At 47.2% G+C, this 22,597-nt stretch overlaps 7 protein-coding genes across 7 annotated transcripts; 4 read left to right on the top strand and 3 right to left on the bottom strand.

The window, feature by feature from the left end:
- Positions 1-611: 611 nt before the first annotated feature.
- On the bottom strand, positions 612-2,954 carry EDB93DRAFT_1092457 (amino acid/polyamine transporter I; the record flags this gene model as incomplete). The annotated part of the gene is made up of 15 exons (XM_041446433.1): positions 612-911; positions 958-1,270; positions 1,319-1,466; positions 1,515-1,551; positions 1,598-1,668; positions 1,721-1,783; positions 1,831-1,922; positions 1,973-2,074; positions 2,125-2,218; positions 2,271-2,303; positions 2,353-2,419; positions 2,469-2,549; positions 2,612-2,666; positions 2,729-2,775; positions 2,829-2,954. The coding sequence occupies 15 exons, from the start codon at positions 2,952-2,954 to the stop codon at positions 612-614; spliced, it is 1,629 nt and encodes a 542-aa protein (XP_041303635.1).
- A 751-nt stretch (positions 2,955-3,705) lies between these two features.
- On the top strand, positions 3,706-4,428 carry EDB93DRAFT_1242581 (Rpp14/Pop5 family-domain-containing protein; the record flags this gene model as incomplete). The annotated part of the gene is made up of 5 exons (XM_041452033.1): positions 3,706-3,720; positions 3,779-3,953; positions 4,004-4,141; positions 4,213-4,296; positions 4,358-4,428. The coding sequence occupies 5 exons, from the start codon at positions 3,706-3,708 to the stop codon at positions 4,426-4,428; spliced, it is 483 nt and encodes a 160-aa protein (XP_041303634.1).
- Positions 4,429-6,208: 1,780 nt separating this feature from the next.
- Positions 6,209-8,012, bottom strand: EDB93DRAFT_1242580 (proteasome regulatory particle subunit; the record flags this gene model as incomplete). The annotated part of the gene is made up of 11 exons (XM_041452032.1): positions 6,209-6,226; positions 6,281-6,349; positions 6,400-6,490; positions 6,541-6,697; positions 6,751-6,898; positions 6,949-7,173; positions 7,228-7,381; positions 7,429-7,570; positions 7,624-7,706; positions 7,756-7,858; positions 7,913-8,012. 11 exons carry the CDS (start codon positions 8,010-8,012, stop codon positions 6,209-6,211), a joined length of 1,290 nt encoding a protein of 429 aa, XP_041303633.1.
- Positions 7,913-9,792, top strand: EDB93DRAFT_829672 (26S proteasome subunit RPN7-domain-containing protein). The gene is made up of 7 exons (XM_041457630.1): positions 7,913-8,294; positions 8,348-8,553; positions 8,608-8,753; positions 8,804-9,023; positions 9,073-9,181; positions 9,291-9,462; positions 9,513-9,792. The coding sequence occupies exons 1-7, from the start codon at positions 8,165-8,167 to the stop codon at positions 9,682-9,684; spliced, it is 1,155 nt and encodes a 384-aa protein (XP_041303632.1). The 5' UTR covers positions 7,913-8,164; the 3' UTR covers positions 9,685-9,792.
- Positions 9,793-10,092: 300 nt separating this feature from the next.
- On the top strand, positions 10,093-11,830 carry EDB93DRAFT_1242578 (uncharacterized protein; the record flags this gene model as incomplete). Its single annotated transcript, XM_041452031.1, has 4 exons — positions 10,093-10,358; positions 10,415-10,619; positions 11,122-11,331; positions 11,567-11,830. 4 exons carry the CDS (start codon positions 10,093-10,095, stop codon positions 11,828-11,830), a joined length of 945 nt encoding a protein of 314 aa, XP_041303631.1.
- Positions 11,831-13,121: 1,291 nt separating this feature from the next.
- Positions 13,122-15,781, top strand: EDB93DRAFT_1254334 (P-loop containing nucleoside triphosphate hydrolase protein; the record flags this gene model as incomplete). The annotated part of the gene is made up of 12 exons (XM_041453595.1): positions 13,122-13,436; positions 13,484-13,587; positions 13,643-13,707; positions 13,764-13,796; positions 13,848-14,084; positions 14,136-14,258; positions 14,306-14,430; positions 14,477-14,736; positions 14,791-15,296; positions 15,349-15,373; positions 15,434-15,622; positions 15,676-15,781. The coding sequence occupies 12 exons, from the start codon at positions 13,122-13,124 to the stop codon at positions 15,779-15,781; spliced, it is 2,088 nt and encodes a 695-aa protein (XP_041303630.1).
- A 1,042-nt stretch (positions 15,782-16,823) lies between these two features.
- On the bottom strand, positions 16,824-20,687 carry EDB93DRAFT_1242577 (HSF-type DNA-binding-domain-containing protein; the record flags this gene model as incomplete). The annotated part of the gene is made up of 10 exons (XM_041452030.1): positions 16,824-17,267; positions 17,330-17,518; positions 17,584-17,831; positions 17,907-18,363; positions 18,634-18,770; positions 19,130-19,313; positions 19,488-19,673; positions 20,195-20,293; positions 20,342-20,411; positions 20,464-20,687. The coding sequence occupies 10 exons, from the start codon at positions 20,685-20,687 to the stop codon at positions 16,824-16,826; spliced, it is 2,238 nt and encodes a 745-aa protein (XP_041303629.1).
- Between the last annotated feature and the right edge of the window lie 1,910 nt (positions 20,688-22,597).

Raw genomic sequence — 22,597 nt, 5'->3', positions numbered from 1 at the left:
TACGGCCACCGAACAGTGTGCTGCAGTGGAGCCGTTTGATCCGATATTCAGTTGACTCTATTCTCATCCCAGCGCCCGCGTCTCATGATCGCATAGAACAAAAATCCACCGAGGCGGTCATGACAGAAAGTTCTGAGTAGAACCAGCGTGTTTCACCAGTCACGGCGCAAATTGATTGGGCACCAGGCGCTTCAAATGTGCCTGATGAAATTCATGCCAGTGACGTCCTCCATCAACAACTGGTTTAGATCAGATGTCCACGATAACCACGTATGTGATCGCCCGTTCTTCGCGGATGTAAGATGCCAGTGGCGAGACATCGCAGCAGCAGTAGAAAGGATCATCACATGATCGTTTGATTCATCGGCAACGGGCATGTTCCACATCCGGGTAGCGATCATTGCATTGAACGTTCAGCCTTGTAATGGCTCAGATGTCCAGAAGAAAACAGTACAGCACCATCCGATCACCAGAAACAACAGCATAAAATGTATACGAAGATTACTTTTTTTCAAACAAAATATCGTCTTTTGGGGTCGAAGACCCTATGTCGGACATAGCCCCATACACGGAGGGGGCTTACTCCCGCTTACCTATCCTACGAACACTACTTATACATCCACCGCTGAAACAGAGACATCTACATCACGCTGTTCCTTCTCCGACATCCATTCCTCGTCTATGTTTTCACCTCTGATGGCCGGCGTAAAGTTGGATATGGGTCCAGTAAACCAATGCACGCCTCCGTACACTGGACAATAATACCAGGAAATTGCCAAAAACATGAACCCTCCAAGTACCACAACCGTATAGTTCATCTGTTGTACCGTTGTTTGTGGGGTCGCGGGAAAGAAGAAAACTAGGATCATGAAGAGCATCCACACAACAGCAATCACAGCGACTGGAAAGCTCTGCACAGACATGAGTTCAGGAATATATCGCTACTGATTAACCCACCAGTTTCCCCAGATGGAATGGGCCGGGTTTAAAATCATTCTTGAACACAAAGCGGGTTGTGATCGGCGTTATGTAAGCGATATACGATGCGGTGACAGCAATTGTGAATACCGCATCGATGGCTTCGGTACTTACGAACGACAAAAGTCCGATTACCAGAGCGGAGATGGCGTCGAACCAAACTGTATTGACGGGTGTTCCTGTGTAACGATTGATCCGGTATAAATACCGTGAAAATGGGAGGGCTCCATCACGAGCAAATGCAAACGATTGGCGAGAGCCGACCAGGAGGCAGTTCGCTGCCACCATGTACCTGTTCTATGATCAGGGTGTGAATACGTCACGCAGCACTAAAACACACTCCGCTACAATAATGAGACACCATAAAGCCAGGGCCTTTTTCTGCCCGAGCGAGTTGTATAAAATCTGTGCCATAGGCTGGCCTATAGGGCTACTGAAGACGCTGCCGACATCAGTTCCCATGCAAAAGGCAAGGGAGACGTTAACTCCTGTATTAGAATGTCATCAAGATCAGAGTGGTATGTCATTCCACATACCCCAACCAAGGACGGCCGATATAGCAATGGAACTGACCTGACTGGGATAAATACAACAATAGGTGATTTCTAGTGTCACTTACTATTGCCCATGGTATCGCAGTGGCAGCATTCGAGGCCTCCTCGCTCATATGAACGCTAGCATCAAAACCACCTGGTAGGTAAAGATAGTCACGGAGCAATAATTCCAGAGAATATGGTCTAACCTATTGTATAAAGAGGAGCCATTAAGCTCAAAATAAATGCAAATCCAGATGGCCAGCCGTCCACTATAACTAATCATGAGCTGCGAGCGTAATTGGACGATGATACATACAGTTGGCGAAATCCCCTAGCGCAAAATTTGCACTGTTGCGATAATCTGGTGGCGTTGCGATCGGAAGCGCAATGATGATTATGAAGCAGAGGCTATTGGAAGATTTGAAACAATGATCATGTACGAACTCTACAAAACCTACGATGCATTCACCAACGTGAATAGTCTCTGTAGCCTTGCCAAAACCTTGGTACCGAAGCTCACGAGGACAGCTTGTGACAAAACCAGAGCTGCGTATATACCACTACAATAAACAATATGAAGAGTGTTGTTTCTGCATGAGGATAAGCTTACTAGAGCTGCCAGCTGGTAGTCGTATATGCCTGGTCAGAGGATGCAATATTGATTGCTGCGGTGATTTGAATTGTACAAGCCCAGCCTACGGAAGCTAACCCAACATGATCAGGGGGAGGTTGTTGAAAAAATGGAATACCTCTCACCGACTCCCGTGATGATCTGTACGGTATTCGAAACTGCAGATATCAGGACTGGCTGCATGTCATATCACAATGCAGGACTTACAGCCAACTATCCACGACAGAAAATTGCGACATCTTGGAGAAGCAAGCGAGTAAGTCCAATAGTATAGCTAGATTGTGTAAGTCGAGTGTGAGACAGCCACAGCGTAGATGACATACACCACCAGACGTAGGTGCTGCTGATGCAAGCTCCGCCATTGCCAACCCGATGCACATGATAAAGGGGCAAGCAATTGCCCACTGCACAGAGGGAGAGTAAGATGTTTACAAAACAGCAATCTTCACGTATGATAAAAGCTTACACCCCAGACCATCGCAAAAGGTCCACCATTTGGTATAGCATAGAAGATCACGGAGCTGAACAAATTTTATCATTAGTGGTGCTATTTAGATTGGCTTATGTCATACTGACGGCTTACACTATAGAAGGAACCACTCCAACATAGCTGAATGCAAGGCCGGCCACCTGCAAGTGTTGGCTTGTGTCGCGTACGTGGAAAAGTCAGAGATAAAGCTCACCTCTAACGGAGTGAATTCCCTGTGAAACTCCTGCTTGTATCCTAGCTTGGCGAGAGTCGTCTCATCTGCATCTGGTTGCAGGTGCAACTCCGAACTTGAAATCGCTGAAACTCTCGGAGCCGCCATATTGTGACGTGGCAAGTGGGCGATTTCGAACGAGCCAGAGCTACTGATAATGCAGTATTAAAAGAGATTAATAGTCAACCGGGAATCACCAGGAATCACGCTCAGTGTCCACATTAGGTGACTGTGACGACCGGAGTGTCCTGACTCGGACACATACATCATGATACATGTGGACTGTGGAATCTCTGCGATCTAAACGGAAATTGAACCAAGAGATCACTGAAATTAATTCCGACTTACGATCCGAACTGCGGATACTAGCCTATCTGAATCTTGTGTGGGTCAACCAACCAGCCTGAGTCGAACAACGGGACTCAAACATCGGCGAGAACTTGGTCGAGATTCGGATATGGGTCTCATGCGGGACAGGTGTGGTGGTACAGATAACAGCAGCCCGTCGTAACCTGGACCATACCTTTGCTATCAGCAGAATAAGTACACCTGGTTCCAAACTTTTTCTGCACGCTCCTCAAACCCATAGCTTTCGGAGATGGTCGTGGCCGCTTTTCAGCACCATGGGACAAAATAGCAGTGAAATATGTCATTGCCGGCTTTAAGTCATAGTGAATAGTTCCCTGCTATGACTCTGAGCTAGAAGTCACTGCCAAAAGTTGGGGTGCTTTCAAACACTAGACACGTCAAAAATCACGTGGATGATGAGCATCGGCGGCGCTACGGTTCAAGGTTGCATTGCAGAGTTGTTCAAAGTACACGTGCGCCTACGATGCTCTAGACTCGTCGAGTGTCCAACATGACTCGGTTCAAGGTGAAAAAAAGCTGCTTTTCAACGGTATATGGCGTGCTCACCCATATAATCAAACAAGAATCGCTGGCTCCTCGTCGAATTCATTGACACGTCTACGGTGGATACCTCCGCAGAAAAAGAGACTTCAAACACGCGATCTCTGGACGGGAGGTCGATCTACAACGCTCTTCGCGACAGCGTCGTAACAAACATCGGCGACGCCGGATGGGGAGCAGTGGGGATGTCGTTGAATGGTGCGTATATCCCTCATAATACTTCGACTTTCCATCTTAAATGGCTACAGTGAAGTATCTTTCACCGCTCACGAACCTTTGTATCATTCGCATAGCACGAGATCATTATCGAATTGCATGGGGTGTAATCACGCTTCTCACTAGCATCCACGACGTCAAGGTCATTCCGCGTGTCATTCATGTCTCAGGTAGGGCTTGTATTTTTGTGGGTCTCTGCCGTCCTCTAAACAAAAGTGCTGGCATTGCAAACACCATGTAGGCACCGTCAAACACACACAACTCTCAGCAATCGCACACAACCGAGAAGTCATTGCGCGGTTTCGCACTAAATTCCAAAACGCCGGTAAGCATGGTAGATGCAGATGTGGGCGGGTTGCTCAATTTTTTTTTATCTTGATGTGCAGCACTGCATCATGATTCATACGATGAATATCTCGCGCGAAGTACTCTTGAGATTGAGGCTTTGCATGACTGAATCAGTCTGAGGATCGTAACCCTTGTGATTTCGAGAGGCTCTCATTTTTGGTTGAACACTGCAGCTGCCATTATGCAATGTCTATGACCCTTAGAAATCTCGCAGGGGTGTAGTGATTGAAATGAGCTTCGACATTTTACTGAAGGTTGACTGGCGTTGGATGCGGTCGAGGTGAGCTTTGGAGGGATCGTGGGTCTCTTGCTCTAAGCTGTAGAGCGAACACGCTGGACTTGCCCAGGACACTCAGGGTTGTTCCCCCTTCATCCCACCGATTCCCAAGACCTGCTTGTGCACCGGATGCAGCCGAAGTTATCTCTTATTGCCCCGTCTCAAACTCATCGCCAATTCTGTCACAGATGAGCGCTTTGCTTTCAGTGCTCTCCTCGTGGTTCATCTCTACTTTGAGCTTCCTTCACTGCCGGTCCAACTGGTTTTAGTTCTCTCATTCACCGATCTCCTCCGAAGCCCATCATCATTGGAATCCCGCACGGCACAAGTACCAGTGCAACATGGTTGCTGACTTCTGCGAGTCCATACCGCAGATGCTACCAAGCTATGTACTCAAAGGGCTGTCATTGCGGGTGTCTTGGGATGCCAATAAGCATGAAACCAACAGTTCATATACCTGGACCGCCGAGAGACTAAGTGGGTTTCACAACAGTTCTTTTATCTAAGTTTTTGCCCTGACTATCATGTGCCAGGCGCTGTGTGGTCGATTTCTAAGTAACTCGTGGTTATTTTCGGGTGCCATATGCCGTCTCCTTCATGAATAACAATCGTTACACACTAATGGGGACGATACGATGAACGGTCTGGCTGTAGAATGATTGGGCCCGCGCCTAAGTATCATATCGCCTGCACACACATTCTGTCTACAGCTCTGTCCTAGCCATATCATGATGAGCGTACTTGTAGCCCTAAGTCCTCGAGACTGTCTGCGACTGACGCCATGCTATAGAATCGCGGAACTTCTATCGTGATCGCACCAGGTTTTCAATAAGTGCATTGCGTGTAAAATCAAATTCTATGTTGCTAAACATTTGGAGGGCACGTCTTCCCCTGGGTTGACCGTGCTTGTCAACGAAGGCCGTGACTCGAAGGATCATGACACGAAACATCGATTGCATTGGGACAAGTGGTATGACGCCGGATTCGAGAATTTCGAGACGTTTGATTTCATGTGGTCCAATTTGATCAGGACATGCGCGAACTCTACAACAACCTTTGTGAGTGAAAATTTGACTCCCCTTCGTCCAAGACAATTCCTACTGATTCTCCTCTCGCCCCATTTGCGAGATCTGTTATGATGTGAGAGGTATTTTCGTGCGAACTGCAATCTCTATAGTGATGCGTGCTCGTTACAAGTAGCTTGAAATCCCGAGCTTCGTAACGACTGCGAAGCTTTCCTTCAAGGTTGGTTTCCATCCTTAAGCTTGTATTATGTCCAATGCTCGGTAAACAAACAACTGATTGTGACTTTGTGAGCAATAGTTGTTGACGAACCAATAGCAGTGATGCAACCATCCACGATGGTGAGAGGAGACTCATTCTGTGGCGAAGTACGAAATATTTTATTATCGTCTCATGTTCTACTCGTCTTTTGTTCCGCAATATATTACCACCTTCAAGTCATGACAACCACTTACTTAGCTTCAGATCAGCGATGATTCGGCTTGTAAGTGCGGACATATCTATCATTGATAGTGCGGTCGTTTCTTCCTCTTAGTTTCAAGAATTGTGTTGAATTTGACGTGTAGGAAGGAAACATGAACAACTACATCTATGCAATCTTGACAGTCTGAATGACATCTATAAGCATAGACTAGCGGCTAAGAACAATAAATGGACGTACTTTGGCATACAACGAGTCTACGACCTTGCTCACTTGCTCCAAGGTCCCAATTGCTGCACCATACGTGTTCTGAAATGACATGAGCATGGATGAGATGAGATGAGTAGGAGGGAACCCACGTCAGCTTCTAGCTCATCGAATACGATTAGGCATCCTCGTCCCTGATCTAGCACGCCGTGGAAAACCTTGTCCAGTATCATCTGGGATAGCCTGAAACACGATATCAGCTAATTTTTACAGAAAATAATAATAATACGCACTTGGCCTCGACGTCCTGCCGTCCTTGCCCGACCTGTTTGGCAACGTAGTCAATCTCTACCACCGAATACGGCTCAACGATACGCAGCAGGTTTTGCTGGAGAAGGGTGTCGTAAAGTGCTGCAAGATGCGAGCGAATGGTAGGGTCGGATGAAAGTTCTGTGTAATAATAACAAGTCAACAACGAGTTGCGTAAATGAGGCATGACATGCCATGTTTGTAATCCCGAAGGGCCTTCTCAAAATCCGACAAGTTTCGATTCTGATGCGCAAGCGCTATGGCACGCATGCTCTCGATTTCGCGAAGTTGAGCATATTTCACTGCGAGCTTGATGGAGAGAAGTGATGTTACATCTTCCGGCTGGAACACATATCAGAATGACCAACGAATTAAGATTAACGACAACGCACCATGTTCAACATGACCTTGCACAAAAGCATGTACTTGAGTGCGTTTAGCGCTGCTGGGTCATCCTGCGATGACATATTCTCAAAAGTCTCGTAGAAGTACGAGTACGCAGTGGTGTAATCTTTGTCCTCTGCATGAAGGATACCAGATTGGAGGTCTAACGCTGCTTGAAGATGAGGAGGACAATATATTGAGTTTGCAGCAGTCCTGGCGGAAGTGAGGGCAGCCTTTGCATTTCACGGACGTAAGGAGAATACCGGAACAGCACCCGAAGGACTAACCTTGGACTTCGAGAGGTTTCCAATGCCACGGTAGACGCGACTCTCGAGCAGGTGTACTTCGGTAAGAATCATCTTGTCATCTAATCTTTTCAACTCTGTCAAGAGTGCATCGATTCGCGTTAAGGCTAACTTGTACTGCAGTGCTTCAAGTTGCCTGTACCGATAATTAGCAACGCCGTAAGAAGTAGAAGTGTTTCTTACAGGGAAACAAGTCGAATTTCCAAGCTGTGTTTGAGAAATATGCGCTTTTCACGCTTTGACCACTCGATATTATCGGTTAGGACGTCGATCTGGGTTTGCCGGCTGTTAGGGATAGAGTTGAAGTAATTAAGAAGTGTGCGGACTGAGAGGTAGACATTAATGAACCATGGCAGGTCAGAGACGGAGAACACTCACTTAGCTTGGCAGTCTTTGCCTTGGCGGTTGAAGACATGAATGATCTCGAGAGTGTGATGACTTGTGCTAAGCCACTGGCATCTCTGTCTGGAGTGAGGGCTTGCGTAAAACAACAGACTTTGCAAGACTCACTTTTGATCTCGATAGAGCTCTGCTAGCTTTATCAATGCCGACTCTTGGTCACGCAAAGATTGTTCCTTGTCAGCATTGACTGCCGATCCATTAGAGGCCGATGCTGGGAGCATGATTAGCACAAGCCCACATTCAAGACATACACTATTCAGCACACCAGTGGAATTAAGTATTTGTTTGTAAAGCTCCTCTGCACGCTTTGGGTTAGAGGACGTAAGATCCGCAGCCTGCTTGAGGAGGTCTTGAGTGGATGGCATGATTCAGTACCAGTACTGTGTTGGGTATGGCACTACAGAAAGCGTTCATGTGTGACGCGTCTTCACACCGTGGGAATATGAACTTGTGAGACTGACGCGTCGAAGGGAAGCCAACCTTGACTGCCAAGGGAAACTCCCTAACACTGACAGTCATGGCAGAAGAAATCATTCCGATACCAAATCTCAGCCTCCCGCAGCACCTGTTCACTCTTATCTCACCAACGCTTGGGCAACTTCACGACAATGCAAGAAAACAGTTGCTTGAAGGGATTAAGGCAGACAGTAAGTAATGAGATCATGTTAATGTTATTGACTTCATCTGCAGTGCATTGCAGAAATGTCGCCGTATTATAAGTTAGTAATCTCTGCAGGTGTCCTAACGCCTGATTCTGTGTTGCTCGAATCGATGGAGAAAGATAATGAGGAAGAGCTCAAGAAGCTAGACGAGAGACTAGCAGAGGCAGAGAAGCAAGAGGGAGAATCGGAGATATCAGACGCTTTGAAAGCCAGAGCCAATCATCTCACTCGAATTGGTGACAAGGTGCGCCTTTCCTATGCTAAGTCATACAGACATTGAACATCATCAAACGTGAAGGAAGGCGCAGTCGCAGCGCAAAAACTTGCGCTTGAGAAAACACCTGGCCTTGGCTCGAGGATAGATATTGTGCTCACTCTCATCCGACTGGGATTTTTCTTCGGTGATAATGGCCTCATCACTGAGAACCTCCCAAAAGCAGAAAGGTGCGCTATCGCAAAGCTTTACCGCAACATTGAATTGACATGTCGTCCAGATTCATCGAGGAGGGTGGTGACTGGGATAGGCGTAATCGTCTAAAGGTCTACCGTGGGCTCCACATGATATCCATCCGCCAACTTAAGGCTGGCGGCGCACTTCTCCTCGATGCACTATCAACATTCACTGCCACTGAACTCACAACATACAACGACTTCGTCGCTCTCACCATCATCATAAACGCTCTTACCCTTAAACGAGTGGACCTCAAGAAACGGGTATGTTCGTTCTCCTAGTATTTCTCACTGCTGATCATATTTCCTGTAGCTCATTACCGCACCAGAGGTTATCTCCGTTTTGCCCGAAATCCCAATCCTTGGCGACCTCTTAAACAACCTTTATGACTGCCATTACGCAAAATTCTTTGTCGCACTCGGTACGTTTTGTCGCACCTACAATCCACTTCCGAGGCCCCCTGTCTAGCCTCACATTATATTTGTCTGATGTAATTGATAATGACTGACATGCCGTGTCCATGCCCACAGCGACCCTTGAGCAGACGTATCTCCTCCCATCGCGACTCCTCTCGCCTCATACCCGCTACTATGTACGAGAGATGCGCATCTTGGCATACAGCCAACTTCTGGAATCCTACCGCAGTCTCACTCTTGAAAGTCTTAGTGGTGCATTCGGCGTTAGCGTCGAGTTTGTTGATAGGCATGTATTATCTGCACGTGCATCTTGCTCATTTCTGAGCGTCTCTTTAGTGAGCTCTCACGATTTATCGCCAACGGGCGTTTACATTGCACCATCGACAAGGTGCACGGTATCGTGGAGACGACACGGCCATCGCTCAAGAACGCACAATACGACAAAGTCATAAAACAAGGCGATGTTTTATTAAATTCGATACAAAGATTGAGTAAAGTATTGTACTAGTACTTTACGTCTTGCCCCAGCCTTTTGTGTACTTAGACAGCATTGCACTCATTTCAAGTTGATACGTACTAGTAGTAAAGGGACGACTTGGGCACAATCGTAAGTTGTTTCTGCCATCAACATGGACCTCCTAGTTTCAGACCCTGAGTACTTGGGCATGTCCTCGATCTTCGTATGTAGGCCCACCGGTGTGACCGGTGCCGATGAGGTTGAAGATAATTTGCTTCCGTCAGACCACGCTGTCCTGCACATCGTGTGCTAATAGTAATACTTCTCATGAAAAACCTGGCAGACGTCGCCACTAGCCGTCGAGCGCTACTCACACTCCTTCCCATCTCATTGGCCACAGGCTTGACATACTGGTTATCGTGGCGCACAACAAGCAGCAAAGCAAGCACACCCACTAGCATGGCCGCTGAGCTGAGCAACGCCAGACAACATCCTACATACTGGTTCAACGATGGCTCCATCGTCATTCGATCACGCGATATGAGCAATGGGGAGGTTTGCTTCAAGTTGCATGGGAGCTTGTTGCGTCGACAATCCCGCTTTGTTCAAAGGATGCTTGACTCTAGCGGGACCAGCGCCGACTCTGAAGAAGTATTGATTCCGCCAGAGCTTGGTGTTCAAGTCCAAGATTTGACAGCGCTGTTGGAGCATCTCTATCACGATACGTGAGAGCATTCTGTCGTGGTGGAACTAACAGAAGATAATTCTTATGCTCCTGCAGCCCTCTTTCCGCTGAAGCGCCCTTCTCGCATATTGCGGCGATCCTGCGTGTCTCTTCTCCAGATCAGCTTGATCTGCCCGGTGTGCACATGTCAGCACGGGCTTACTTCGTATCGATGTTTCCACAGGGGCCTCAGCCATTCGCACATCCTGGGAGTCATCTAGAGGAGGCACTGGCACTTGTGCACTCGTATCAGATTCCTTCGGTGGGTTCATGTTCATTCCGTCATGCTTGTGATTTTGTTAGGTTTCTTTCTTTAGTACGATAGTTCGTTCTAATGGCTAGTCAAATATCTGAGCAAGCTCTTTCATCCTCCGAAAAGCTTACGATACCCGACGCGTAGCGGGCAATCATGTAGTGTCTCAAGGGGGTTCCCGTAGGGCGCGGTAAATGTCTGATTTTTTACATGCTGTGCTTCAGGTTGTGGGTTGTCCTCATGACTGAAAGGTTACTATCATGCTGCGGGTGGCTCGTTCCTATTATTCATGGGCTTTTCTGTTCCGGAGAATTCGTGTGTGCTGCTGATGGGCTAGCGTCTGACTCCTGCAGTTTTGTTTAGAGGGAGAAAACCGCTAGGTCTCGGCGATTATTTCGTCTTATTTATGATCATGAACACAGCATTCACTGTTGTTGGATGCCTTTTTTCGTTTGCTTGGCGTTTTTGTTTTTCGGCACAGAATGTTGAGAAGCTAATCCCACTATTCCAGATCAGAAAGGGCATATATTACAGCCTTGTCACGACTTCTGAATTCGAACCCGAGGACGATGACTTGGATCTGGAGAATCTGATCAAACCAAACGGCTTGCCAGGGTCATCATCAACGCCACGCCTCATTCTACTCCCTGCAGATGTCAATCGGTGCAGAAGCCTGATGACTGGCATCGTGGAACATTTCACCCCTGTTTTGTTCACACCAGTGCGTGTTCCTGTTATCTGATTTCGAGAAAGTGGCAACCGCAGTAGTATTTTGATTTGTGGCGAGTCACCGGGAAATGATATCTTAATCAAACAGCGACCCTGTCGACATGTTCTACTGGCTGGGTTCAGATGCTATAGTTTTTATCGGACACCGAGCACCGAATGTTGGAAGATTTCCTTTATTTATGACTTGATCCGTTCTCGCCTGTGCACTAATTCATTATTCATTTTAGCCTGCAACTCCTCATATGGCATGTACGGACGTGTTTGCGGACAAATGGATGTCGCTGGTTATAACGCCCGCAATATCTAACTCGGGTGTCTGCAAACCACTTGAAATGCTTGAGCAAATTAAGCAAATCGACTGGGCCGCCGAGGGCTTGTGTGCTGCGTGTGTCAGAGAAAAGACACAAGAGTGGACACAGGAGCAGGAAGATGTATGGGAGAAAATGGACTCATGGTTAGATTTGAAGGGTACAAAGCATTCTCTTGTTTGAAATACACAAAGGAGATATAGGTATTTTCGGCCTATCTATGTATGTGAATCGAACCTTTTCCTTGACGACGTCTGTTACAGTAAGCCTTGTTTTTTCTTCTTCTTTGAAACACACAGAAAATCCACTATACTAGTACTATGAAACAACACTGCTACTGTCTTCACAATTCAAATTTGGCACAGAAGCAAATTTAGGTGTCCAACAGCTTCCGATTCGACGGAGGACATGAAGTCGCTAGTACGTAATATTATTTACATAAGGGAACCTCATCTTGCAAACAACATTTTGATTTCTTTGTTTTGTGCGAGCATGACCGGCAATTCAATATTCAATATTCAATCCCGACGGTGTGTCTTCAATTTACACACTTGCCTGCAGGATGCAGTCTGTAGTTGCCCATTATTAACACAACACTGATCACCAAAATTTTACATGCCCGGGCCAAACATCAATCCTTTTGCTCGACCGTCATCAGCTAGCTCAGGAGCCAATGTCTAGTGTTCATGTTTATTCTCAAGCCATATATGGGAAATGATTTGCTCCTTTCGAGTTTTTTTGGCTGCGCTGCTGGATAATAGCGGCGTTGTCCTGCCGAAAACATCGTGACAAACGCAAGCTGTTTGTGGGCGCGATGTGGGCATTCCAAGTTTCAACGACCGAAATGAACTGCCGTTGACAACTTCCTCCACGAGCATTTTCCGCACTTATTCGAACAGAGGTTCGTGGTCGTTTTTCCCCCTCGGGCTGATAAGGTCACCAACGATCCTTTCTCGTGCAATGCGATTTGTAACAAACACATGTCACCTACAGGAAACTGCCTATTCAGGATATTACCAACCCACAATGAACGAAGGAACATCTACTATGACCGCCAAAACATTTTTTCCTATTGTGTACCCACATACATGGGTAAACTGGCCTACGTAGAATGTTAGAGAAGCACCGGTCACGGACAGATAGTCCTATTGGTGTCGGACTTTTGTCTCCTGGGACACACAACCCCCCTCGGAATCCTCACAGCCCTTCTCTTTATGGGGTGTCTGGCATCTGGCATTGTATCGCAACAGGTGGTGGATCTGTAGGCTCCTTCGTAGCATCGCTCTGTCCATGTCAAATCGACCGCTTCCAAGAATCGCAGATTCTCATTTATTGGCCGCCTCATCCACGAAGTATAAAAGCAGTGTTACGAGTCAAGAGGTGGTGTGTGTCCTTCAAACAACACATAAATACTTTCCAGCCTACTGTAAAGTATACTCAATCAAGTATTTCCTGGAGACCACTATTCTCGATCATGACCGACGAGAAGAAACCAACGACCTGTACTCTGGATGTAGCCCCTTCCCATCACCCTCCACTACGAATCTTGAATTACGGCATATATACAGTTGCCTACGAAAGCCCGTCGCCTCCCAACTGGGTCTCGGACATTCGAGCCTGGATTGGACAGTATCTTGTCTCCTTCACCAACTTATCCTATGCTCGAAGGCTTCTAGTAGAAATATATCTTCTAGCTCCTGGGCTGTTGATTGGCCACATCTGCGCTACGCTGTGGCTTAGCATCTCCGATGCGCTACTTCTCTTCTGTTTAGGTTCCATGTTCAATTTTGTAAGCAATGGGCCTGAACTCAACTATCTGAAACTTATCTTGCGCAGGTCGAGAGTCATTCCTCGGAAAACGTGTCCCACGACTCGCTTAATATTGCCATCTATGGAGGGTTCTTCTGCGTCATCATTGAACCTGCTTGCAGTCGCTGCCTGTACGTTCATGTGATTTCTTTGTTCGAGTGGCTGCTTATCATTAATTACCTGTAGAGCATATGTGAATGACATTATCAATAGTCGGTTGAAAGCACATTTCCTTCCCCGGCTTATTGAAGGTGATGCAATCCATCGAGAGTTGTATTCATACTGAAACCGCGAACAATATGTCCAGCTAGTATGCGTGTGGATGTGACTTCGATGCAAGGTATAGATCTTCGTTGACTTTCTCAATACCGTTTTTAACATAATGTCCTAGATTGTTACACAATATTTCCCGTGAGGGGCCACTTTCCGTCGGATATACCAGGCTCGTCATTCTTACAAGGTTTATTTCACATCGTTCGCACTACCATTGCCCTGTTATCGCAAGTGGCTGTCTTGATGAACGCGGTACTACACAAACCCAGTCCGGAAAGAGAGGTATTATTTCTATTTTGCATTGCTCATCCGCTGGTCCGCTGGCTGGCACCATCCAATGTTATCGGTACCCAAGGTTTGTGATTATTGAGAACTATCGCTATTTTCTGAAACAAACACGTTGTAGGATACATATTTTATACACTGAACGTGCCTTTCAAGCAAATGAAATCTCTATTTGAACTAGCATTTTCATCTCAATATCGAGAGGAACTGATACTCAACGGCGCCGCCAACAACATCCCTTCTGGTAGGACAATGTTTATTCAAGCATGCCTACACTAATGGGTTGTGCAGAATATCAAAAGTTGACTGAGCAGCTCGGTGATGAAATCGTAACGGAACCGTTTCCCTGGGCAGGCGGTTTGATCAGAAGGTGGTACTGGGACTTCCTGATCAATTTAACCCTCGACCTTCCACTCGTAAGTTATAAGATCTTGCTTGTCTGATGTACTGACATACTTCAAGGCGGTCTATGCGCTGGTTTTGCCTCATCGTCTTTCGCCTTCTTCTGTGGTGTCAATTGCTCTGTTGCAACAAGCCACTAATAGGCTTTCCCTAAGCATTGGCGAATATGGAATGAATTCTACATCAATAAAGAGCTTGTGCCTTCAGGCAAAGTGGCTCTACGACGCTATCAGTTACAAGAGCAAGATACCCAACGGACCGATGTCTTATCCAAATTCCTCACAAGGTAGCTCGTCAGATGGAATGAAAATAAATTTTCGGTGAGCTATCATGCTACAAATGCGGTGATGTGCTAACTTTAATGATATAAATAGACAAGTATCGCTTCGTTACGAGAAATACAGTCACAACGCTCTCGACAATGTCACCCTGGAGATTGCTCCCGGTCAGCTTGTTCTTGTTGTCGGTGTCAATGGCAGCGGGAAATCTTCGTTATTGAGGCTCATTGCGCGTCTCTCCAATCCTACTGAGGGGGAAATCTTAATTGACGACAACGAATTGTCGACGTATGATTCCGATGATGTGCGTGCATCAATCGCATTCTTGCCCCAGCTCCCGCTGTTATTTCCCATGTCGGTGAAGGATAATATCTGCCTTGGGTTGCCCTCCAGTGTTCACGCAACCGATGAGCAAGTTCGAGAGGCAGCCAAAATGGGTAGTTGCACGAACTGGGTATCAAAGTTGCCGAATGGGTATGAGACACAAGTAAAGCCTACTCATGACATTGGGAACGGGTGGGCCGACGGAACTTATGGCACCATCTCTGAGAGATTGCGGGAAGAATTGGCGCGTCATAAACAGCAGACAGTCACAATATCAGGTGGGTACTTGCGGTTTGTGTACACGTTTTACTGACTAACAAGTGGTGGCAGGTGGTGAAAAACAACGACTTGCGGCGTACGTCCTTTACTCTTACTTCCGTAACATAATTGCTCATTTTCACTGCCTCGTCACCAGGGCTAGAACCTTCATGAGGATTAACCATACAGACATCAGACTAGTTGTAGTCGATGAAGCCACGTCATCTTTGGACGCTATCACGGAACGCGACATTCTTTCCCAATTTCACCATGTCCGCCAGGGGAAGACAATTATCCTTGTTACCCACCGATTCCACCATCTTGTAAAGGTGGCTGATCAGATCATGTAAGCCAACACACCGTGATAGCGACACAGATGAAATTGATACCTCGTGGCAGATGTATGAAGGATGGATCCGTGGTCGAGCGAGGGACGCATAATCAGCTGATTGAAGGCGATGGAGAGTATGCGAAGCTGTATAACGCGCAAGTTATCTCGGCATAATCCTGGATGCCTCATTGCATTGGTGATCTTCTGACTCTTCTTGTTTCTCGTTTATGTTCCCCGATTCTGTTTCTGTGCCCTCAATTGCGATATCTGTTGCTGTAACCTCTGCAATGCAAGTCTTATCTGAGAGGCCAAAAGGGTGCATATCATCCTGATAAGTATTGATCTCAGATCAAACTACGACTTGCCAGCTGAGCCACGTTTCTGCCTAACCGAAAGCACGCACCGGCGCCTGCCTTATCCATGCGTGAAATGTAAACAAACAAACGGACCTCGAAGTCAAGTACCCCCGGGCCAGCTCACCTCGGATCTTCGATGAAGGATACTTGCCAGGAAGAAACTTTATCAATCGAATTTAAATATCATTGACGGCATACATCGGAACTTACATTCATGCGCGAGGCAAGGACCCACTATTCTGGAATGAGCTTAGTTTGAACCAGGTAAGATAGAAAATCTAGGGCGTGTACGTGACTCAGGTAGATGCATCGTGTTGTTTGGACTTTTGACAGGTTCGATAATTCCTGATCGGTGGCAGAGTAATGGCGGAGGGTATTTGCGCTAACGCCATGGGGAAAGCGACGAAGCGTCCATGAACATACCGTAAAATTTTAATACGAAAGATCCTTTGATTGTCTGGCTTGGGGACCATGAAATATCTCCAGGACGCGTCCAAATTATTAACCCATCGAAGGATTGTCAAGATCTATAGACTCCACAAGCTAAATTCGTATACGATATGACACGGCAACAGAGTACAACGGTAATACAGAGAACAAAAAAAAGAAGAGAAGAGAAGAGAAAGTAAATCTCGATACAAGAAGGGGTAAAATTGAAAACGAAAGCGTAAGATACGATATCATGAACATGGGCATACGTGCAAAGCAAAGCATGGTAACATGAGGTATGAAGAAAATCATGACGTGAGGAGAATACGTAGAGAAGTACTGGTGTGGAACGCGCCATACCCAAACGCTCGCAAAAGCACGAGTCCATCAAAAAAAAGTGTCTCAAAAACTGGCATCCATCCTGATGAAACTCACTCGATGATCTCAAACCGTCCCCTTTTCCCCTCTCTCCCATCGCTCTCATCATCCAATCCCCGCTTCCCCCCTCCCATCTCAGGACCCAAGGCACCTGCGAGACCGAACGAAAAGCCCTCGGGCACTCCTACGCCAGAAAAACTCTCCTGAGTGACGATATCTCTGAGAATCGCTGCGTATCGCTCGTCAGATAGACCCATCCCGGCTAAAGGGTTGATTCGTCCATCATCGTCGTATCCCGACATTCCCATCGCGTGCACACTGGAAGAGGAGGATGAATTAGATGATGAACTGGGATTGGATGATGAAGCATGTCGTTGTAATTGCGACGCCCCAACTGCGAGTGCTTCGCTAAAAGATGGGTCTGAGAGAGGAGGGACGCCGAGCGAACGTGGTATTTTCGACATTTGTTGGATAACTTTGAGATGCATAAGGTGTTTCTGCGTAGTCGCGTCAATTTATACATCCCCAGCTTTTGCTACAAAACAAAACAAAAACACACCTCTAACATATCCAACAGCCCCTCCTTTGTGAACGGCTTGGGCAAAATATCATTCATTCCAGATGAATAATAAGTCATAATCTCGCTCGGCTTTGAATTAGACGTCATACTAATGATGGGCGTCATATGGTCGAATTGGCGTATGAGATTCGTAGCGCTAACTCCATCCATTTTGGGCATCACAATATCCTGTCGCGTTCCCGATTGAAAACATCAGACTAGTTCGCTGCATATGCAGAGAGAAGAGGACTCGCCATTAACACCAAATCATATTTTTCAAGGTTCATCTTATTCACAGCTCCAACGCCATCCACAGCAACATCGATCATGCATCCAAACACCTGCAAGAACTTGCTGCTCAATCTCCTGCTCACCGCATCGTCATCCACAAGCAACACCCTAGGGGGAACAGCCCACCCTGGCACGAACGTAGAGCGTCGAACACGGATAGTCGTAGGCGCAGTCGAAGATCGTCCATTGGACAACGTCGGACGTACGACTTCTTCAGAATATGGATCGGGCTCTGATGGCAGGTTGTCGTTGTCGTTGTCGTTGTCATTCCCTCCCTCGACTTCACTTTCACCTTCTGCAGGCGGAGCCACAGCGCCCGCCGAAGGATTAGCATTGAACACCCAATTCCCATTTTGATCCTCCGCGCTACTCCGGGGCAGCAGATGTCCAACCGTAAAAACTTGCAGGCCCTCATGCATCGTCGTCGGCGCATCCCAGTTCATATCAGGGGGAAGGAGAAACGTAGCATTCCCGTCATGTGTCGATGCTTGAGATGACGACTGCTGCTGTTGCTGATGTTGCCCCCCTCGATGCAAATGCGTCCCACTCGTCCGCTGCATATGCATCTCCTCACCCGCTGACGACCCCGAAGCACCAGAACCCGACCTCGGCATCGAAGTTGGGGTCGTAAACTCTGCGTCGCTCGCAGCCCGCCTCGACATTTCGTTCATCTGCACCAGACTCAGCCGCGCGACCATATCTGGATCTTGAAGGCCGAGTTCTTGAGCGGGAACGAATTGTTCCTGGGCTGGGACGAATTGATGGGGGTGGGGAGGAGGGAGAGAATATGGGTTATGGAGGGAGGCTGATTGGGGCGGCTGGGACATTGACATGGGTTTGCGTGCATGTGAGGAAGGCATGGATGATGTATTTGAGTTTAAAGGAGATACGAGAAAGGGCGATGGTTGTGATTGGCCCATGGACTGCTGTGAGTGAGATACTAGGAGGGAGGGCGGTGGGTGTGTTCTGGGCGTCATGCTAGGCGCGATGGGTGTTGTTGAGGTTTGAGATACGCTGTGGATGGGAGTTTGAGGTGGTGGTTGAGATACGGTCGACTGAGACACCGATGCTGGAGCAAGGGGTGCTGAAGCGGTGGTAGAAGACCCGGCGGCGGTTTGGGAGGTAGCATCTGACGGGTCTTTGGGCTTACCTAGGGGAAAGCAATATGTATTAACGAGGGAAAACACAGGTATACAAGAAGATGAAGAGGAACGGGCCCAGGCATAAAAATTAGGCCCGCAAAAAAATGCACCCGAGTCCTCGGTGCCTAGTAGACCCATCAACTGAGCATCATGGACCCATCAAACTCGGTATCGAGGCCTCATCATCAATGTCTAGATCATGCAACCACGACCAGCACATTGCAAACAGACGCCGATCTTCATCTCCACTGGGGTAATTCCCCCCACGGGGGAGCGCATTTTGCAAAGGTACAGAGAAGAGAGGGGAAAGACAAGGAACAGGACGGGACATAATAAATAAAATAAAATAACAATCAAAGACACTCACCTCCCTCCCCTAAAAAATACTGTATCAATCCCTGCATCAAACTATCCTGTTGCGCCATCCCCTTCTGAAAATTGACCATCTCAACAAGCACGTCCCCGTACTGACGCTCCAACACCCTGATTCGCTCTTCAGCCCTCCCGATTTGATTCCTCAAACTCTCATTCGTAGCGAATAGATTATCATTCTGAGCGCGTAAAGATGAATGGGACGCAAGTAAAGAATCAGCCTGTCCCCGTAGAGTGTCGTGTGATGTTAACAGTGTATCATGCGACGAAAAGAGCGATTGGTACGAGTTTTGCAGGACGCTGATGTGCGATTGCACAGTTGCCAGTTCGGCGTTAGTAGTTTCGCCTGGGACAGGGCTACCGGAGCTTGCTCCTCTGCCGCCGCTGAGACCGCCGTTAGAGGATGAAGGGAGAGATTTACGTGCAGCAGGAACTTTGCGTTTTATGTTTTCAAGGGCATCACGTCTGTCGGCATGGAAATCGGGGTGTCGGAATGTCCAGCTGTGTTCGCCAAATTGGGCGTCGTCGGATGTTTTTACCTGATTTAGAAGGATTAGTATGGGAGAACAGAATGAGGTCAAGTGGAAGTAAGATAGGCAAGTGGGTGGAGTGGTGGATCGTGTAGCAAGTACGTCTTGTCACAGACATAGGAATGTATAGCGTTTGGATGCTGCCTTCACGGAGATGAAGAGGGACCCTACGTGATTGTGCCAGGTCACGCCAGGAACCCCTGTGGCAACAACCAATTACGAAAAGGGCGCCAACACACGGAAAAACTGTCGGATGTCTTGAACAAGGTAGAGGCAGTAGTAGAAGCCTCGGATCGAACCGATGATCGACGGAAAAGGCCGAGTTGGAGATGGGGGATTCCTATGGTGGAATAGAATGGGGATCTCTGAGATAAAGGAGATTGTATTGCCATTGATAGGCGATATGGGGGGACGCAAGAAGTCGCGTGATGGGAGGGGACAATGGAGAACTCGAGGTGTATGGGTATAAAAATAGGACAGTGGAGGGGGGGAAGGATTGAAAGAAAGAAGTTTGAGATCGGAAGGCTCACTTTATGAAAATCATATTTGTTGAGTTGTCTGACGAAGGAAGCAAAATTTGAATGCTTGAACATGCGTGGGAGGATAGACTTTGTAAATTCGTTCATGTCCTGAGTGAAGATTGGTGAAAGTACTAGTAATTGAAAGAGAATACAGACCTTCACGACGAAGCAGTCACCTTGTGGACCCCATGAAACGACATGGGAGAAGGTATGGTCTTCTAACATTCTGTAGGGTAGAAATGAGAAGTTGGACGGTGAAGAAAGAAGAAAAGAAGTACTTGTATAGCTTTTTAACGAAATCGCTTGTTGCTGGCATGGTATCTTCCTGTTCTTTGAGTGGTGGGACTGAGTGAATCTGGTGAGTGGGTTCTCTCTTCATCTGCCTCATCTCTCGTTGTGTATGAATTGATACGTCCTCTCTTGAATTTGAAGTGCGATGGATCGATGACGAAGATGGACCCCATGATACTGGAGAAGGGTGGCGATAGGGCGAAGAGTTCATTGCAGCCATGGAAGGGAGCGTTGTGGCTGATGCACGCTGAGGGATGTTTATAGCAGGTAGCTGAACTTGTGGTGGTGGTAGTTGATGTGAAGCAAATAAGCGAACTGAAGAGTAAGGAGGACCTGTTGTACTAGCTGCAGAGGTGTGGTGGTGGTCCATGTGCATGACTGTAGGTACCAAATGATTTATTCAAATCACAAGGTGTATCTCAAAACCCAAACACAAGTAAACTCACGGTTTCTTCAAACCCACGCTCGTCGACGTCGATGGTAGCAGTGATCAAATAAGTATCGATAGTAAAAAGGAGTCTAGAACGTTTTGCTAAAGTACTGTTCAATAGACGCCCTAAAGTTCCAGGCCAGGCTTAACTTGAAACGGTCCCGAGTGTCCGACTACCGTACTCGACGGCGATACTCCCAGTGCTCTAGACCAGTCCCTTCACCGGTCACTATCAAGCCAAGCCATCGATTCAATAACTCTTTATGTGGACACTAGCTAAACCTTGCTGGCATTCCCATCATCCTTCCTCCATTGCACTACTTCATTTTCCTCAACTTCATCAATTTTCGGGCCTCGCCGAATCAAATACCCGATCCTCAACTCCATTATGTCGGTTATCTTTTCGTCATATGCAGCTACCTATCTCCCCCGACACACTTCATTACTTCACCCCTATTACTTATTCACTCGTTCTTATTCGTTCTCACCCAGCGCTCCATTCACGAACAGAACGGGTTACGTCTAACAACATTTGTGCCCAGCTTCGGACTACATATCCGAGTCAACCATGATGTCCTTCATGAAAGACTGGTACACACAGCCGACACACATATTCAAATAGTAAAGGCACGAGGTCTTATCTTCTTACAACTATTCCCTGACCACTGGTGCACAGCTTCGTACTACTATATCTTCTAACCCGACGAACATGATGCCGTCATGTCCCTGGTTCTTTGCATGAGGTCCCAGTACTCGCTACGCATACCAGGTATCAAATTTTGTGTGCAGCTTTGGACTGTGATAGTCCGTAGTAAATGCAACAGGTCCATGACAGTCTCCTTATTTGCGATTCACGCAAAATACTGGCACATGGCCCATTCATCATCCTCGCGTCCCACCTACCACCATCTAATGTCCACGTGAAATAGGGCACCGCAACTACTGCCGTCATACATAGAGAACCCGAATTCATAATATGCTGCTACACCACATACCCTCGGAGATCCAATCACCCATCTACAACGTCGAGCCGCCCGCCCGCGGACGCTACATCACATTAACCCCAACCGTCACCAACTTTGTCTTGGCGAGTAGAATCCATTCTGTCAAATCCCATACACATGCCAAAAAATTCATGACATGTTTACTTTGTCTCAAGAAGAGGTATAAGCACCGATCCCCACTAACAATCCGACCTCACTGAGACTTACATTTCCGAAATTTGATATGAAGCGCGTCATGAGTGGGCATACCGAGCTCTCGGGGACCTAAGTAACTCAGGTGATGTAGAAATACGCTTTAGGTGCGCCACGGAGCCTGTATTAAATGGCATATACCCTGTGTTAGGAATGCGGAAGCATGAAATATTGATGGCAATACCGGCATCGAATTCGAGGATTGATGCAGACAAATCTTGGCTGGGACATCCCCGGGAAGTTCCATGGTTCGTGGTCATCAAATAACGAGATGTAATCTTGGATGAATCTGCAGGATTAATGTTCAGGAATCCGGGTGTTAGGTTTATCGTGAGCAACAGCAAACGCTTTCCATTCGCTGTGGAAGACATTGGAGGAACACGAAATACTCGTCTCAAAATCCTCACCGAGACAGACCACAATGTTTTTCAGTGATCACCGGTGTGAGCAGTTACCTCATTCATTATATGTATGTGTGCAGCCTTCCGATTAGAA

Source organism: Suillus bovinus (genome assembly GCF_016758785.1).
Source record: "Suillus bovinus strain UH-Sbo-P2 chromosome Unknown EDB93scaffold_72, whole genome shotgun sequence".
In the NCBI taxonomy this organism is placed as follows: Eukaryota; Fungi; Basidiomycota; class Agaricomycetes; order Boletales; family Suillaceae; genus Suillus; species Suillus bovinus.
This window is presented reverse-complemented; position numbering and strand designations above follow the sequence as displayed.

Coding starts and splice junctions, on each gene's coding strand:
- EDB93DRAFT_829672 (XM_041457630.1), top strand. CDS start 8,165: ATGGCAGAAGAAATCATTCCGATACCAAATCTCAGCCTCCCGCAGCAC. Junction 9,024..9,072: donor GAGTGGACCTCAAGAAACGG/GTATGTTCGTTC, acceptor TATTTCCTGTAG/CTCATTACCGCACCAGAGGT. Junction 9,182..9,290: donor AAAATTCTTTGTCGCACTCG/GTACGTTTTGTC, acceptor CCATGCCCACAG/CGACCCTTGAGCAGACGTAT.